At 41.3% G+C, this 18,670-nt stretch overlaps 2 protein-coding genes across 2 annotated transcripts in view; both read right to left on the bottom strand.

The window, feature by feature from the left end:
- Positions 1-10,031, bottom strand: part of LOC117487158 — a 49,268-nt gene extending 39,237 nt beyond the window's left edge. The window contains exons 1-3 of the mRNA XM_034135813.1: positions 9,017-10,031; positions 8,710-8,865; positions 8,032-8,149 (exon numbers count right to left, since the gene is read on the bottom strand). Of these exons, the coding sequence (XP_033991704.1) occupies positions 8,032-8,149; positions 8,710-8,865; positions 9,017-9,886 (1,144 nt within the window). The 5' untranslated portion in view covers positions 9,887-10,031. The remainder of the gene's footprint in view (positions 1-8,031; positions 8,150-8,709; positions 8,866-9,016) is intronic.
- Positions 10,032-11,604: 1,573 nt separating this feature from the next.
- LOC117487157 lies at positions 11,605-16,403 on the bottom strand. The gene is made up of 4 exons (XM_034135812.1): positions 16,262-16,403; positions 14,181-14,288; positions 12,907-12,961; positions 11,605-12,794 (listed from the first exon to the last, which is right to left on the bottom strand). The coding sequence occupies exons 3-4, from the start codon at positions 12,911-12,913 to the stop codon at positions 11,605-11,607; spliced, it is 1,197 nt and encodes a 398-aa protein (XP_033991703.1). The 5' UTR covers positions 12,914-12,961; positions 14,181-14,288; positions 16,262-16,403.
- Positions 16,404-18,670: the final 2,267 nt, after the last annotated feature.

Below are 18,670 nucleotides of genomic sequence, written 5' to 3'. Positions count from 1 at the left end.
GTCCAGACTAAAAACGGCTGCTCTGCACCCTCTAACCAGTGTCTCCATTCCTCGAGGGCAGCTTTTACAGCTAACAGTTCCTTGTTCCCCACGTCGTAATTCCGCTCTGCCGTTGTCAGTTTCCGCGACAGGTAAGCACATGGATGCATCTTGTTGTCTTCTGCAGAACGTTGAGACAGTACTCCTCCAATTCCCTCATTGGAAGCATCAACCTCGACCATAAACTGGCGCTGGGGATCTGGAATGGTGAGTATGGGGGCTGATGTGAATCTCTCTCTGAGACGTTGGAAAGCGAAGTCCGCCTGGGGAGTCCACTTGAAAGGAACCTTAGGAGAAGTCAGAACATGTAGAGGGGCAGCAACAGAACTGAAATTCCTAATAAACTTCCTATAGAAGTTAGCAAACCCTAGAAACTGTTGGACCTTCTTCCTGGAGTCTGGTGTAGGCCACTGGGATACTGCACTGATTTTAGCCGGATCCATTTGCATATGATTAGGTGAGATTATGTATCCTAAGAAGGATACCTCTTTTGTGTGGAACTCACACTTCTCTGCCTTGACATATAACTGATTCTCTAGCAGTTTCTGCAAAACCTGACGGACATGGTTAACATGAGACTTAGTGTCTGGGGAGAAAATCAGAATATTATCCAGATACACAAACACTGAAATATTCAAAAATTCCCGTAAAACCTCATTCACAAGAGCTTGAAACACAGCCGGTGCATTGCATAGTCCAAAGGGCATTACTAGATACTCATAGTGACCACTCTGAGTGTTGAATCCTGTCTTCCACTCATCCCCTTTTCTTATTCTAACCAAGTGATATGCATTTCTTAAATCTAACTTGGTGAATATTTTGGCAGTTTGAAGTAGTTCAAAGGCAGATGTCATGAGTGGCAGAGGATAGCGGTTCTTCACCGTAATGTCATTTAGTGGACTGTAGTCTATGCAAGGTCTCAGAGACCCGTCTTTCTTTCCCACAAAGAAAAATCCCGCTCCGGCTGGAGAAGATGAAGGACGGATAATTCCTGATTTGAGTGAAGAGGAAATGTATTCGTCCATTGCTGCTCTCTCAGGTCTCGAAATCGAATAAAGTTTCCCCTTGGGAATGGGGGCTCCCGGTAAGAGATCAATGGGACAGTCAAAATCTCGGTGAGGAGGTAGCGACATGGCTTTGGATTTGTTAAAGGCTTCCTTTAAATCATGGTAACAGGAAGGTACCTTCTGTAGATCAGGATAGTCGGGGTGATCTATAATGATTTTACGAGAGTCTGTTGGTGCATTAACAGGTTGTGAAAGTTTACACCTGCCCATACAATCCTCTCCCCATTCCTTAATTTTCCCTGAACGCCAGTCAATGTGAGGATTGTGGATCTTTAGCCATGGAAACCCCAAAATAATCGGGTGCTGAGCCGACTCAAAAATATGGAATTGCATGCTCTCGGTATGGTCCTTATTCACAGTAATCTGAATGGGCTCAGTGCAATGGGTGACTGTGAACAACAAGCGGCCGTCTAAGGCACTGGCATTAATAGGATGAGATAGCGGAACAGTCTTTATTTCTAGCTGATTTACTACGCCCCAGTCCATAAGACTTTCGTCAGCCCCTGAGTCTATTAACACACCCTGGTCAATGGTTTGATTGTTAATACAAATGTTTACCTGCGTAACAGGTCGAGGAGGAAAGTCTGCGGGAAACTTGCTCACCAGCGCCCTCCTTTTGACTGGTGAGCACGATCTTTTCCCGGGCATGAAGCGAGTTGATGATCCGACTGGCCGCAGTAGAAACAACAACCCTCCCGTAGACGGCGCTGCCTCTCCTCCAGAGAAAGCCTGGTTCTTCCCAGCTGCATGGGTTCCCCGGAGTCATTCGGAAGTGTAATCCTCTGACGGTGTGGTAACATGGGCTGGACATCCTCGGCTGGCGGCGCGACCCACCAAGATGCATTCTGGGAGCTGGGAATAACGTCTCGGTTGCGTCGACGCTCCCTCTCTCTTTCCCGAAGACGGTTATCGATCCGGATGGCCACGGCGATGAGAGATTCCAGATCCCGGGGTGTCTCCAGTGGAGCCAGCTGGTCTTTTATCGGTTCCGAAAGTCCCGTCATGAAGGCGTCACGAAGAGCCGGAACATTCCATCCGCTGTCCGCTGCTGCTGTGCGAAACTCGATGGCGTAATCAACCACCTGGCGGTTGAGCTGGCGTATATGAAAAAGTTTTCTGCTGGCCTCTGTAGCAGGCGATGAGTGGTCAAAAATACAACTCATAGTCTCTATGAAATCGGTCAATGAGTAACATAGTTCAGTTTCTCTTGACCATTCTGCAGTAGCCCAGGCTGCAGCTCTTCCCGTTAAATGAGACACAATAAACGCCACTTTACCATGGTCCGATGAAAAGGCTCCTGGGTTGTGTTGAAAATGCAGATCGCACTGTACCAAAAAGGCTCTGCAATTAGAAGAATCTCCGGAAAATCTCTCCGGAAGAGCCAGCCGTAAAGGGGAAGAAACAGCCTGACTTGGGAAATCAGCTGGAGCATTGACAGGCAACCTCTCAGTTGTGGATGACGTCACCGGAGGAGCAGTCTGTTGGTGAGTGAAAAAATGATTCATTTGGACAGCCAGTTGTTGCATCTGTGTGGATAATGCTTCCTGAATCCCGGCCTGGCGTCCTCTTAGTTCTTGCATTTCCTGGTTGACTAGGCCCAGCTGTTCCTCGTGATGAAAGATCTTCACGCCCTGTGCTGACAGCGCTGCGTGAAGCGTTCTTGGGTCGGCTGGGTCCATAATGGTCAGTTCGTTCTGTTACGAACTCAGACACTTAGGATGTAGGACCCAATTGCACGACCCGGGAGACAGAGGTAAAGTATTAGTAAGATACTTTATTTTCCAAAATACAGCAATGAACAACAAAAAAGGTAACTATCAAATCTCTAACCGAGATGACAAAAATAGAGGAACAAAATGAAAGCGCTCACGTAGTGAGGAATCAAACTTTACAAGAGTGCAAAGAGCATAGACCTGACCATAGCAAGAGACAATACGAACTGACAAAGAACACTTGGGAGACAGGGGAATATAAGCACAGGGTAACTAGACACAGGTGGGACCAATCAGGGGCGGGGCTGACATTGATGAGCACAGGAGACACAGGTGAAAATAATCAGGAAGCCTGGAATGAGAGAAAGCAAACGTAAATAACATGCATCTCTCTAGCATTTCTGTCGGTGCACAACAGTATACTTGTTTTAACAGTGAGAACAGAAAAACGAGCTGAATTTCCGTTTTTCCGTTTTGGGGCAAAATTGAAAAACAAAAAAACAACCCATTTCTGTTTTTGTTGTTGTTTCAATTAGAAGAAGAAGACCTAATTAAAAAAACGGTCCGATTTTGGTTTTTGATAACAACTTCATTCAATTGTCCGTTTTGTATTGAAGAATGAAGAAAAGCGGTCCGGTGGACCGGAAGTTAAAGAACATATTTCAAAATAAAAGACACGAGGATATAATGGCAATGCTGTACAAGTTCAATCCTGGAACCCAGAAGTCTGACGAGGATACGTTTATTTCTGCATTCACATGCAGATATGCGTTTATAGAGATTAATACAAGTATGCAAGCTCTTTGCATAACTTTAATTCGTTGACTTCTGGTTTGTACGACTTCCGGTTTGTACTGTGTCGGTAAATCCAGTGTCCAGCTTGTCGCTGTGTGACAACGTGAAGTTTGTTGCATACCTGCAAGCATTACCTGTGACAAATGTCAGCGATGTGAACAGAACTGTCGCCCTACTTTCACCTGCACCCAGCAGCAAGCGGGAGAACGATATCTCATACAGTCGACCCCTAAAACAGTTCACACAGTAAATGGAACAGTTGTTAAGCATTATTTTGTCCAACTAGTCTATATTATGAATTTGATGTTTGTCTAAACTGCTAAGAAGCTGACAGCTGAGTTACAACAGAAAGACATGCAGGCCATAATCACTAGACGCTCAAAAGAGGAATGTGTGTGTAAGGCTGACATGAACTGAATTGAAACACTGTCCATTAGTTGATTAATAAACAAGAAATTCAAGTCAAAGTTTTAGACATTTTCATTTGTAGCATGCTGTAAATATGGACTATGAATGAACACATGCAATGTGGAAACACACAAATAGGTTTATTCTCAATACTCATAACAGTATCAGACACAATGACTTTACTGAGAGTGAAGATGGCATGAACATAGTTACTGTATGGTACTGAAGACAAAATACAGTATATTGCATTTACCTCTTCCTCTAACTCTCTCTCCAAAATTGGCCTCCATTGTTGTGCACAACAAAGTGTTCAAGCTCAGGTTTCTAAGTGATCTAATTGGTTACGTGGCTTTTAACATGTTTCTGGGGGCAGGGGTTTGATAATTGAGTGTGGTATTTCAGTGGCAGTGTTTAGCAAACAACACACAGGCTGTTGGTTTTGAATAACGTATCTAATGTAGGCTAAATAAGAGTGAGTAGTTATTTTCAAAAAGTGTATTTTGGAATATCAAACTTAGTGTAAAGCAGACGATGTGCTTATGATTTAGCATATTTGTTCAATAGATGAAAGGCAATGAGTTTGTGGTTTTAATAATTGTGCCAAAAGTACCAGTTTGTGTCTTGGTAATTGCACAAAGCTGTAATAGGCCACAAATAATCACATTTTTCTAAAAACACAGCAGCAAAACCTATGTTATCCACCCAAAAATTAAGGCCCATCTGAAAAAAATCGCTATTTTTAGCATTAAATAACGTACACTTAAACTGATATAGCTTTTTTGGGTGGATAAAATAAATGTTGCTTCTGCCCACGTCCTCAGCAGTACGGCTCTGCTGTGCCGGGGCTCCTGTTTCTCCACACGACTACTGTAGGTAGTACACTGATTATGGATATATACCACATACTACCCCACTTCAAAAGACCAGAACTATCCCCTTAAGGGCAGCTGTTGATGTTCACAACAACAAAAAACGCATGCAGATGGTTGTAGTCTGTAGCCAGCCAGTGGTAGATCTGGCCATGGTGGAGCATGGTGGTGGGCAGCGGTGTGACTTCTAGCTGTCATGGTGATGTTCATAGGACAAGGGACTGCCAGCTTGAACTTTACAGAGAGCAGAGTCCACTAGTGGCACCTCACAGGGATACCTATGGTGCAGAAGCAGCGGTGAAGTCCTTGTAGATCCCTGGCACTTTGAGGGCAGACAGATCCAGCAGCTCTCAGAGACATCAACACATAAACTATTCTGTGTGTATAGCTTACTTTCACATAACTACTAATCTCTCACCTTACTTTCTCTGACATTGTTCTCTGCTTTGGATTGCGGACATCCCAGCCATGTTCTCTACCGGGCCTGGTTTTACACACTGGGTTTAAGCAAGATATAGAAATGATGAGATGATGTGTGTATGAGACATGATGAGTGTGTAGTTTTAGTATTTCATGACATTATTCTCAGACTTGCCATAGTTCTTGGTTTGTACCACTGCTGCTCTGTACAGCTGAGTACTGGGGACCCACTGGGAGTCATGTGACTGGAGCAGGAGAGTAACACACGTCACACCTGCAGCCATGATGCTCCAGCTCAACGGGGGTCGAGTCTTTCAGCCCCACGTGTAAGAAGAGAAACAAAATAAATACGTATTCAGTTTGCTTTGTATTATTTCTTTTAGGGTAACATTTTGGTTTAATAACATTGTGCTATTTTAAGGAGTAAATAAGAAGTCATCTTTTTTCCTAAATGTTTTCTACTTACAACTTCTTATACATACTGATATGAATTGATTTACTTTTATACTATGAATGAAGAAAAAGAACTCTTTAACAACAGAACAGGAACAAAACACAACTGTGACCTCTGTGCAGCACACACAGACCAGTCAGTCCATTTCTGGGGAGTAGCTACCTTGTGCTAGTTATATTAAAGTGTATGTTTTACTATTGGCTGTGTCTAACCTGTCTAAAATGAGCCACATCCCCAGGAACATGTTTAACCGGACGGTAACTAAGACAGTAACAACACTTCATCCTGAACGCACGTTCATTCATAGTCCATATTTACAGCGTGCTAAAAATGAAAATGCCTAAAACTTTGACTTGAATGTCTTGTTTATTAATCAACTAATGGACAGTGTTTCAATTCAGTTCATGTAAGCCTTACACACACATTCCTCTTTTGAGCGTCTAGTGCAGGGGTCGGCAACCCCTGGCACGCGTGCCAGCATTGGCACGCGGCACCGTAACCAGTGGCACACTAGGAATAAGTGGAATAAGTGTGCAAAATATTTAAATTGTATTTTCGGATCCTGAACGAGACCGCCGCCAGGGCGCGTCTCCCCGTTACCTGCAGAAGGAAGCCATGCACGCAGCGCAGCCCCGCTCTGTTTAACTCCAGGTGACTTTCTGCCGCTTTCCTCCGTGGTGCAGGGCTGATCGTTTCACCACGGAGGAAAGCACAAATTGCAGTACCCATAAGGAGCTGTACAAATACCACAGTTTTTGCGTGGCTGTGTCTTTAGTTGAAAGCCCAGTGGCGATCTGCTCATCTCTCATTGAAATAATATGCTACAAAGGGGCGGACTGGCCATCTGTGTGTTGAACTTTCCTGTCGGCTCCCAGACCGTAGTCGAGGAGGGCAGAAGCAAGAGAGTTAGAGGAAGAGGTAAATGCAATATACTGTATTTTGTCTTCAGTACCATACAGTAACTATGTTCATGCCATCTTCACTCTCAGTAAAGTCATTGTGTCTGATACTGTTATGAGTATTGAGAATAAACCTCACTGAAAAAAAAGTGGAGTGACATTTACTTAGAAAAACCTCTGTAACAATATTCCACGCAGAAATTGTAAATAAATGTAACAACCTATATTTCAAGTAAATTCTACTTACAGTTCAGAAGTGTTTCTAACAACAGGTACACAAGTAAACTTTACTGTGCTTTCTGTTTTTGTTATTTAAGTGTACTCACTATTGCATAGTATTTTTTACTTAAATATATAAGTAATATTTACATAATATTTCTGCTTCTATTTAAGTGTACTCACTATTGCATAGTATCTTTTACTTAAATATATAAGTAATATTTACATAATATGTATTCTACCTTTAACAGCACTACCCTGTTAAATATGGGCATACAAAACATGAAACAATGTACTCTTTGAAACAGCAACTTTATGTTTTGAAACACTGGTACCAGCCAGGACTAAGCAACAGTTTACAATGGTTCAAACATATGCAATCTGGTGCACACAGCACCTACATCGGTGCAGCTAAACAGAATGGTTAGAACACTTTTTACCGATAGTCTCAGTGAAGATGAAACATTCTTAAAACAACATTCTCTGGCTGATCCTGAGGACAGAATTTATAGTGATCTATTTCAGTACATCTCAGATAAAATGTCCAATGACCATGTCCAATTTTTATGGAATAGGATTAGGGCCATACTCAAAACATTAATTATTTTAGTTTTCAAGTCAGAATTCTGACTTAAAAAAAATAAATCACATGTGGCCCTAATCATATTCAGCACATCTACAGTACAATGACTTTGCAAGAAAACTAAGTGCAATCACTCATCCCTGCAAATACTCAAAGCACAACAAATGAAACTGTTTCCAGGGGAAACTAAAAAGTGCGGTGTCAAGAACCCCCTAAACAAGGTTTTGAAACATTATCTTAACAATATACAAAACATGTAGTTGTACAAAGTGGGCTCAGGCAAAACATATGAAAAAGGTCACTGTTGCTCGACACCATAACTACTAAGTATTTCCTCTGAACTGCAAGTTGAAGAAACACCTTTGCATACACTTAGGCTACAAGTTTGTTGCACAATGCATGGACTTTTGGAGACATCTTCAGGACATTTAGCTCAAGAAAGAGCTTCTGAAATACCTCAAAAGTGTATTTCATCTTCGGTGGATAACTTAAGTTCATTGCATATATGAAGCCCATGAGCAGAAGGCAAGCCTTTGACACACATCTGCAGTCATCAAGAACCTCACTTCCCTCGATGATGATGGACACATCGGCAGGGCCTTCGTGTGCTGCACTTCCACGGAGGACAACTATTTTCATGACGTGCTCAGCATAGTCCTCTCTGACGATTTCTTTGCTCACATCCTGTCAAAACATGTGAATCGGTGTTGAGATACACTATACTGTACATGTTTTCTTTGAAGTGACTGAATATGCAAAAGGTGATTCATTAGGTTAAAGTGCTGAACAATCAATTAAAATGTTATCGAAACTGCAATATTGCCTACAACAATTTTCAAATCGCAGCAGGTGCGATATTTGTAAAAGGAAAAATGTGTGTCAAAGTAGCATTTTAAATGTAATATTGTCGTGCTGCAGAGATGCCTACACATCATATTCTACAGTCTGAAGAAAACATTTTTGTTTGCTACAAATCCTCGCAAAAATCACACCATGATCATTTAAAAATGTTTCAATGAAAATGAGAATAATGATGATCATTTGTTTCCTGATATCGCAATTGCAATATCAGTTAAAATAATTGCAATTACATCTTTTTTTTTAATCGTTCAGCCCTAGTATTTAACTAACTATTGATTTTAGGCCGGCCAGATCATTACATTATTATTATTATTATCTTTTCTCAGTGAATAAGAGCCCAACATACGTTGATTGATTGTAATTGTATGAATTTGACACTTTACCTGACTGAGTGAATCCAGCAGGGGTCTTATTTTTGTGCCTGCAACTCCGCCTTTTGTCCAAAGTATCTCCTGCAGTTTTGGGGTGTAAAAGTCCAGTTTGGTCAAAAAGGTTCGCTCGAGATGAATTGTTGTAATCCTTCGGAACTCCTCTTTGATCTGAAACAACAAGGTGATAAAAACACATGTCATGTGCTGTGTTGCAACAATAATGATTACCCAATTAATTAGGTACACCTAGCTAAAAGTAATGCAGTCAATCACAGCAATCTCAGCATCAGGTAGAGAAACACACGAAGAGCTGGATTACCTGAAGTTCGGAGAACATTGCGGGCCATCTCTCCATGAAGTCGTGGACTGCAGGGCAATGCTGGACAACTTCTAGTCTTCGGTAGGAGAAAGACTTCTCCATTTTTTCACCAATGATCTTGTCATTGTTTTTCTTCTTTATTACATTCAGTAAGTCTATTCTCTCCCTCTCTAAAGTGTCACCTGTCTCCCCAAATGGCAGTGGTGGCAGGTAGTTCACTTCAGCTTTCTTAGGCCTTTTGATGCCTTTGGGGCCATTTGACGCCTGACTTTTACGCGAGTTCACCTCCAACTCTGGGCAGACAAATTTACGGCATCTTAATTTTGCCCGGTAATTGCCCATTTTATATCTGATCCTCTGCTGCCAACCATACATGCCATTAAAAGACCCTGGCTCTTTGAGGCATGGGTACTTTTCTAACAAGGCTTCTATCACAGCTAAAACTTGTACACCGGTTGGGTATGCTGTATAGCGAAATATTTCCTCAGCTAATTTCTCAAGTACGCTACTTCTCAGTCTTGGATTGCTCAACAGGGTGCCATCCTTTTGGTAAGCCTGGTTGCCTGCCTCCAGCAAAACGTCTACATCGTAACAAAAAGTAGGCACTTGAAACTTAGCTGGCCACAGTTCGGACCAGTAAGATGTTCCAGAGGAAGAGAGCAGGATGGTGTCCTGAGGTCCAGATGAGTGGCGAGAGGAGTTGTCAGAAGATTGTTCTGCTATTGAGGAGTCAATATCCAATACTTCCACAGGACTGAGATTAAGGACAATTGGTTCAGTTTGTAAAACCTTTAGTGTTCCCTTGTCTTCTACATCTTCAATGCAGCTCAAAGTGCAAAACTGGCCATCAAAATCCATGTCTTGATACATCACAGTAAACTCCCCTGGAATATGAAATGCCTCTTGAAGTTCACAAATAAGTTCCTCAAGTGTTCTTGGGATTCCCGAGGGCAGAACCAGTTTGCGAATATCATTATGTTCAAAAATGATACGGACCTTTGCAGGTGTTGTATCCATTTCAACAGAAGAAGCTGCATCAGAAACAGAGAAATAAAGAATGAATCAACTTGAAATCAATCCCACTGATAAAGGATTGCAACAACTTGTACTCACATTTCACAACTAATAGGAGAGGCAAATGTAGTGCTTCAAAGTAGTCAGTCGTCTTCCTGCTAGAGTGTATGCAGCCAAAGGGCAAAAATCAGCCATCTCTTTTTGCTCAAGTAATTGCACATTGCTGGTGTTCTCTAACTCGTAGCTCCTAAGGTGCTCATTGTACCATGTGTTTTGTAGTCTGACAACAAAGGCCAGTTTGTCACGAATCAACATCATCTGTAACACCTCGGCAAAGTCAGGCAATCCTGCGGTAGAACCATAACACACCATCATCCCAGTAGCATAGTTGGTGCCTAAAAAGCACACATTACTTGCAACATGTACTGTTGTGACAGTTGGATATCTACACTTCACCATGTCTTTTATGTCATCCTTAAGTACATCTAAAGAGACCTCTGTTGTTTTTGTGACTGACAGTGATGGTCTGACTGCATTTGAATCATGGAGATGGTGTGCAATCATGAGCTGGTGCTTATTTGCAAGGGACAGCAAGATATTCCTAAAACAGCCCGTTTGTCTGACAATTCTCTTAAAGAAGCTGTGTTTAGCCTCAAATCTCATTGTCCACAGGGCAACAACAGGGCCAAATTCTCGAATGAGCTGAGGATAGTGCTCAAGGAAGTGGTGCTTAGGACGGAGCTTTAGTTGGGGAAACGCTTCAAGGAATCTCCATCGGTGCTCAGAAATCAAACTGTCAAGATAACAAATGCTTTCCTCTGTATGGACTAGGGACATCACAAGGTCCACTATGTCTTTCAAGATCATCAGCATCTGCCACACTGGCTCATGTTCCGGTACTTTTAAACCTATTATCAGAGGAAGCAAACGCAGCAAACACCAGTTTTCATGGGCATTGCCTCCCACTGATCTTCGTTTGGCAAAGTTACCAGGGACAAGATGAGAGCGATTTGTTTTATCGCTCCACTTAAATGGGAACTGTCGAATGGAGTCATTGAGTTCCATGAGAGAAAAATATTTCTTCTTGATCAAGATTTCAAATGACAATGCCAACTCCACTGGAACAATGCCCTCAAGAAAATCATGTAAAACATCTGGAGGGTAACCAGATGTTACATGGAAATGGTCAAGTGTTTCAGATAGTGCACACTTTTTTTTCACACCATTGCAATGAGTGTGATTCAGACTAGACAAAGCTGTCTGAACATGCAGCTCATGTTGCTCTTTAGTTCTTTGTTGGAAAAAGCCAGATCTTACTTCTTTAGACTGAAAGTCGGACCGCTCCCCGAGACAAAACCGACAGACATGAGAAGACATAAAGCTTTCGACAAATCCTGCTACAGAATGGGCACCCAAATGATCTGCCACCACACTCACCACAGTCCCTCTGATGACTTTTCCCAAAGCTGTAACAAAAAGACCATCTTTCTCCAAGCTTTTCAGATCGGTTAAAAGTGGCTCTAAAACTCTCTGGAATCCAAACTGCTTAGTGTCCTGTGCCTTACACAGAATAGCTAAATAAATAGAGTCCAATGTTGATCGTGACTGTGCTGGAATGTCTCCCAGCACCCAATACACAGCCGTGACTTTGTGCTTTTTTCGGGAAGTCCCAAGAGGATTACATACCTCAAAGTCATCAATGTACAGAATGATACTAATTCTGTCCTCCTCTGCAGAGAAAAAATCATTTTTCTGATAGTGAGATCCATCATGAAAGGACAGATATTGTGAAGTATACGTTCAGAGTTTCTTTCACTACCTAGTGCCTTTTCTTGGATATTCTTATTGTTTAATAACTGCAACAAGGACTGCAATATAGGTACATACTGGAATGTTTTACCCTCTCTCTTATCCAGTATGTACTCTTTTGGTTCAACAACGGAAAAATGTTTCTTCATAAATTCTCTTCTCTTGTACGAAGTAGTAAAAGGTCCATCTGTTCCCAAAACTGAACTCATAGGGTGTGACTCACAGAGATTTTTCACCAAATCTGAGATTACAGCTTCATCCAAATCACAGTTATGGCTCTTTAAAGTGGACTCAATCACATCTCTTAAAACTGGACCAGATGCAGAGCAGGATATGAACTGTAGCTCATCTACAATTGTGTCAATACACTTGTTTGGAACATTGAAAGTGCTCTCTAGTTTTAGTAAGAGGTGGCCAAACTTCTCCTTTATAACCTGAGGTAAATCCTCTGCTTCCTCAACAAAATGCTCAGGGCCATCATCCTCATCCTCCGTAAACAGAGACTCATCCTGAGCAACAGTGGGATCAGGGTATCTTTTCAAGACCTCAGTTTTAAAGTGTTCAGGGCCATGTTGAGAATGTTTCCTGTGTCTATGAGTAACAAAGGTTGAATATATGTTTGTACTGAAGCTGCAATCTTTGAATACACACGCAACTACTTCAAACCTCCTCAAATGGCTACCAAGATGTTCAAGATATATCCTCTCTGAATGAAAACTAGAATTGCATAGTAGACAATTAAATGAAAGACCTGGTGTTACTGACTCTGTGTGCTCTCGGGACAAATGGGCACGAAGGGCATTAAATGTTTTAAACGAACAAGGGCAATCTGTATAAAGACAAGGGACTGAGTTGCAGCGTCCACCATTTACATGTTTTAGCCTGTAGTGCTTTAACAATCCTGTCCTTTTGTTAGATTCAAAGCTACATGTTTTGCACACCCATCTAGTGGAATCTGAAAAAAACACAAATTAATTCAATCTTTAAACCTCTTGAAACTAAACCATGTTACAAAAACATTTATATGTCAACTTAAACTTCTAACAGTACTGAGTTGATCAACTTACTCTGCATTAGCTGTCGAAGACAAAATTGCTGAATGACTCAATTTCCCTTGGTAACCTGTGAAATATATAGAAAGTACATTATAATTTATAAATTAATTATGTAAATTACAGAACTTACTGTCTTGCAATTTATTGCTTAAATATGAACACATCAATATACATTCAGAGCCATTTTTATCATGTAAAATGTTATTTAAAAAAAGAATTCTATCACACATGTATACATACAACTTGTCACTGCATTCAAGGCTAATCAATACGCAAAGTAAAAATAACGTAATAATACTTTTATCCAAAATACAACCCTTCAATACAATGACAGACCTCCGGTTCTTCATAACTGCTTTATCCATAGCTTCTTAACCTCCTTGTGTTTTTCAAATTTTAGTAAATGTATCACTACATTTTAATAGACAGGATGCATTACTAAACTGGACCCTTTATCACAACTGTGAACATCAGGCTCAAAGCCATTTACAAAAGTAGTTTGTCAAAAGACACATTACAAAAAAGCTGGAACATTATCTGTGTTAATTTAGTCTGGAAATATGTCCTTACACACAGTCTTAAGTTGAAATAATACACTGTCAACACCACTTTGCTGCTTAGAGTTGACATGCTGGCACATATGCATTTCTAATAATTTTGTTTGTTAATTACAGTTTTTCCCATACATTGATTTATTTGTGCGGTGCGGTGCCCCCACAAATAGAATCAAATTCTGTGGGAAACACTGAATTATAACCACGAAATGGTCAGATACAGCCAGGTGAAGTGCTCTGTGGCTACAGAGTATTTTTTACTATCATTTTTATTTGTGTTGTACCAAAGTACAAAAGATACGTGATTAAATATCATGCAAAACATTATACATTTAAGACGATTAACTGTCAGTAGCACTTGTCCATCTATTTTATTCATAGATTATTTTCTGACAATTTGTAACTCTAGACATTCACTGTCATCATGGTTTACAGCTTACCAGACTCCACTCAGACAGCAGCATTTATACCTCTCTGAGCTCTGCCACACCATCTCCCTTCCTCCGCCACCCAATGCACACTAAACGCTACTTTAAGGCTGTGCTAATCTGCTATTTTTCGACAGTATTTACATTTAGCTTTGGTTTGTATGGTGTTGGCTGAAGACTAAGTGTGACCACATAACTTATCGATGTGACTGAAATTTGGTCGGTAACAGATTAAGAACGTTGGTTTTGACGACTTTTTAAATATACCTAGCCCTACACAATATACAATTATTTGTAAAGTTACCTCCATGGTCAGGTGTCTTGTCTTGCTGTTGTAACTTGATGCTGTTGTACAGCACTGTAATTTCAACAGGCTGCTGGAGGAAACACCAACCATCAAATGAAATGTTGCCTAAGAACAAAACTGAAAAGGGAAGGGAACAGATAAGCATGATTAGCTAACATAATGCAAGCACATCTAGTCAGCCCTATATCATTAAAGTCACTGTTACTATAGAAGACATTGCAATTAATATAAAGTAAAAAAGGATGAATATATATGAGACACAGAAATAGTATTGTTATCAGTGGCGGCTGGTCAATAAAGGGCGCCGACCTTTTCCTCCCTAGTGGAAAGTGTTTTGTTTTTCAAATACTTTTTTCATATTTTTAAAATGAAATGTCACTAATCATCAGAATGTAACTTTAATGTACAATAATGTGTTTTAAACCGTAGGAATACTTTCTCTGAGTATGGCGTTATTTTTATCTCTTGTCCTGGGTGGCAGATTACGTCACTTCCGCCGCCTAAAACCCAGGAGCTAACGGTACATTAGCAAAACAAACGCAATTTGTTTGTGTGCAAAAGGTGCAGTGGGCTTCAAACGCGTTCCCCTCAACTGTTTCAATTGTATTGTTTACTCTCAGTACAGCGCCACTTTCCGAACAGGAAATGCACGCTAATACAAAATAAAATCGCAATGACACTTATTATATATATATATATATATTTATATAAATAAATAACGATATCTTGTATAGTTACACCCGCTAGACAACAGTGGCGGGTTCGACAAACAACCGTGTTGGCCGGGTGCACCGCGGCGGAGGTGGGGAGGTTCCAGCCCTGAACCTCTACCCCGCTGCGGGACCCGTGGTGGGACCCGTCAGACGGTGCGTCGTCGGCCGGCCGGGAAGGAAGAGACACGCAGAGTGGGGGAAGTCCCCCACCCCAACGCAGCACACCCTCCCGGTCATCAGAGTCGAACCCGCAGTTCGGAAGAACCAACCGCCAGAGCAGCAGCACTAGGCCGGGCCGGCGGAGGCCCATGGTGGGTCGCATGTACCAGTTAGAAGGAACCGGGTGAAATAGCCAACAAAAGAAAAATTAATAGAACCGGGGAAAATGTGAAAAAAAGTGTCCGAAAATAGGCACTCGTGAGGCGGGGAGAGTCCCCTGTCAACTCCCGTTACATTCCTCCATGGTATCATTTGAGCGAAAAATGGCTTTTACGAGAACCAGGCTGGGGGGGTCAAAAGGGCTTGACCAAGGCCGACCCAAAGTGCATGGTGAGCGGACTCATCACCTCCGTGATGAGTCCTTCGGGGGGCCGGGGAAAAAACGTGTTCAGGATCGTCACTTCCTGTACTGCAGGAATCTTCAATAGCCGCGTTCACACCGGAACATCAGCCGTTAGCTGTTAGCACTCAGAGCTCACAGCTCCTCATATTTGTTCAGAAACTAGACAAAAGTGAAACAAGTACAAACCGCAGACTTGTCAAAGCATTAATTCATGGTTTTTACTAACCGGTATCAGTATGGTGTTACGGGCCGGGACAAACCAAACTGTGCTAAGTGCTGCACTGGTAAAGCGCCAACAGTGAATCCATCGAGGCAAACACACAGACACACTCACCTTTTAAATTGCGCTGTTCATATTTCATTGCAAATATAATATTCCATGACCACTTTGTCCTTCTCTAGGCTGCAGTGAAACTGACCGCATCACGTAGCGTCGCACATACTGTTGAGTATTTATTTTGTCGAGCTAGAGCCATGAACACCCCCCTCTCCCGAAATAAAAAACTATTCAAATTTTAAAAAGTGCGCCAGTGCCATAGTTTCCATTATAAACGGCGAATGTTGTCGTAGCCGACAACTTTGAAGCTTCAAATAAGCCATTAAAAAATATATATTATATCTGATTTGTGCAACTTGCATGAAACCGGGCTAAGTTTGCTAGCACGATAATGAGCTAGTTAGCCAGCTAATCTGTCGGCTAATGTTAGCTAACTTAGCCTTACATTTTGAATAACCAAATACTGACTTCAGCTGACAAGCTAATAGGAATGTAACAAGTTAACCAAGCACATAAACATACTCACATGACTCCACATCGATGAATATTCAAATGAAATGGTCGACCAAGCAGTCTTCAAGTTCCACTCAAATGTCAACCTTCTGAGTAGACTGTCAGTGCATGTCTGCGGGGGCAGAGATGGGGTCGTTACTAAAAATAATAATACTTTACAAAGCCAAAAAGTCCTTTTTTTCAGTGTTCCACATTGCATGTGTTCATTCATAGTCCATATTTACAGCATGCTACAAATGAAAATGCCTAAAACTTTGACTTGAATGTCTTGTTTATTAATCAACTAATGGACAGTGTTTCAATCATAGACTGTATATATAAATGGGGTTTCAATTCAGTTCATGTCAGCCTTACACACACATTCCTCTTTTGAGCGTCTAGTGATTATGGCCTGCATGTCTTTCTGTTGTAACTCAGCTGTCAGCTTCTTAGCAGTTTAGACAAACATCAAATTCATTATGTAGACTAGTTGGACAAAATAATGCTTAACAACTGTTCCATTACTGTGTGAACTGTTTTAGGGGTCGACTGTATGAGATATCGTTCTCCCGCTTGCTGCTGGGTGCAGGTGGAAGTAGGGCGACAGTTCTGTTCACATCGCTGACATTTGTCACAGGTAAATCTTGCAGGCAGTGGCGGCTGGTGGAAAATATTTTAGGTGGGGCTGTGGAAATGGTGATCAAACAATACTAGAGGAGTCTGGGGGGATGCTCCCCCGGTAATGTTTTTTGAGAAAAGACCCCTTAAATCATGACTTCTGGTGATGTTAGAGGGGGGGAGGGGGGGGGGGGGGGGGGGGAGGAGAAGGACAATTTGAGGCTTAAAAATATGAGAAGACTGATCAATACCTCCATAACTTCAGTGTGGTTAGCTATGAATCTTCCAAAACTTCCAAACACCTTGTCCTGGACATAGTTTCTACAGCATAAACTGTGCAACAGTACAGTAGGCCCACACAAACTGCAGAACACCGGGGCTTTGGGAACACTGATTTAATTCCCATTTAACCTGTTAAGGGGCTTTTTTCCCCCGTTTTTTTTTCTCACGAAACTGTGTCTCAGGGCTTCTTAAAATGTAATAAACTATTCATGTGTCCTACTCAGAGGAAACGCCTCTAACTGATGATATGAACCATGTTTACCGAAACAAAACACAAGTCTCACAAGAAGCGTCTAAATGAGCCCTGAGCGAAAAAATGCTAACGCACTCTAGGTATAAATCAATCGATATACTTATCGGATATGCACAAACAAGCTTACAAGCTGAGATTCCACATATTCTAGAAATATAAGTATCATCACTGAGCGATCAGAACTCGCGACAGGGGAAGCGAATACAGACATCACACGACGTAGCTTTAGGTAGCAAAACATGGAGATATGCTTACCTTTTGCAGAATAACAATTCTGATCAAAGACGAGAAAAACGCAGCTGAAGGTTAATCCATAGGTTAATCCAATGTGTCTGTCACTTTGAAAAATGATTGATGATCCATAATTCCATTTTTATGTCAAAAACGGAGTTTTCATTAGCTGCTAATGGTAGCTTCCAGAGTGTATGACAGCTTCCTGTTTTGTCTCCTTGGATACGAGTCCAAACAACTCACAGACTGCACCGGGCGCTCACGTAGGAGCCCTGTGACCATCATATTTGACGACGCTGATTGGCTGAAATTATGTTTTCGCGGCATAGTTTACACATTACAGATAGCAACAGTCAGCTGCTAGTGGCTGCTGCTGCGAGAAGGGTCTAGCTGCGGCCGCGGCCAGTACACGACACTACACGACACGCCCCCTACACGACACGCCCACCTGACACGACACTACGGTGGCTGAGAGACATTACCGTACATGGCAGATTAAAAGCGAATTGACGACACTGACGCTGACGCAAGGATATTTAAGGAGACATGAGGTTTACAGAGAACAGACAAACAATATGGCGCACCGAGTACAGGTAATTAACGTATTGTGGTTTTAGATATAATTACATACTATTTAGGTTCTTGTTTGTTTGTCGATGTGGCTGTTTAGCGCAGTGTAATTGTGTTTATTTTGCTAATTTGTATTTTAAATATTAAATGTAAAGGAATGGAATACATATATATATATACATATATATATATATATATATATATATATATATCTTAGCTCTTAGCTTGACATGCTCGACGTTCAGTTAGCATATATGCTAACTGAACATGCTCGTTCAGTTAGCATGTCAAGCTAAGAGCTAAGATATATGTATATATTTTAGCTTGACAGATGGAACAATGCATGTACTCGCATTTTTACAGGAATCTGATTTTGTGTAAGTTTTAAATATTCATTGAAGGTGTCTTTCACATTTGAATGTTTTAAAAAAAAAAAACATGTATTAGCTGCTATACTGACATGCACATATGTATAATTATATTATTATT

The sequence above is a fragment of the Trematomus bernacchii genome, unplaced genomic scaffold (genome assembly GCF_902827165.1).
Source record: "Trematomus bernacchii unplaced genomic scaffold, fTreBer1.1, whole genome shotgun sequence".
NCBI classification, from domain to species: Eukaryota; Metazoa; Chordata; class Actinopteri; order Perciformes; family Nototheniidae; genus Trematomus; species Trematomus bernacchii.
This window is presented reverse-complemented; position numbering and strand designations above follow the sequence as displayed.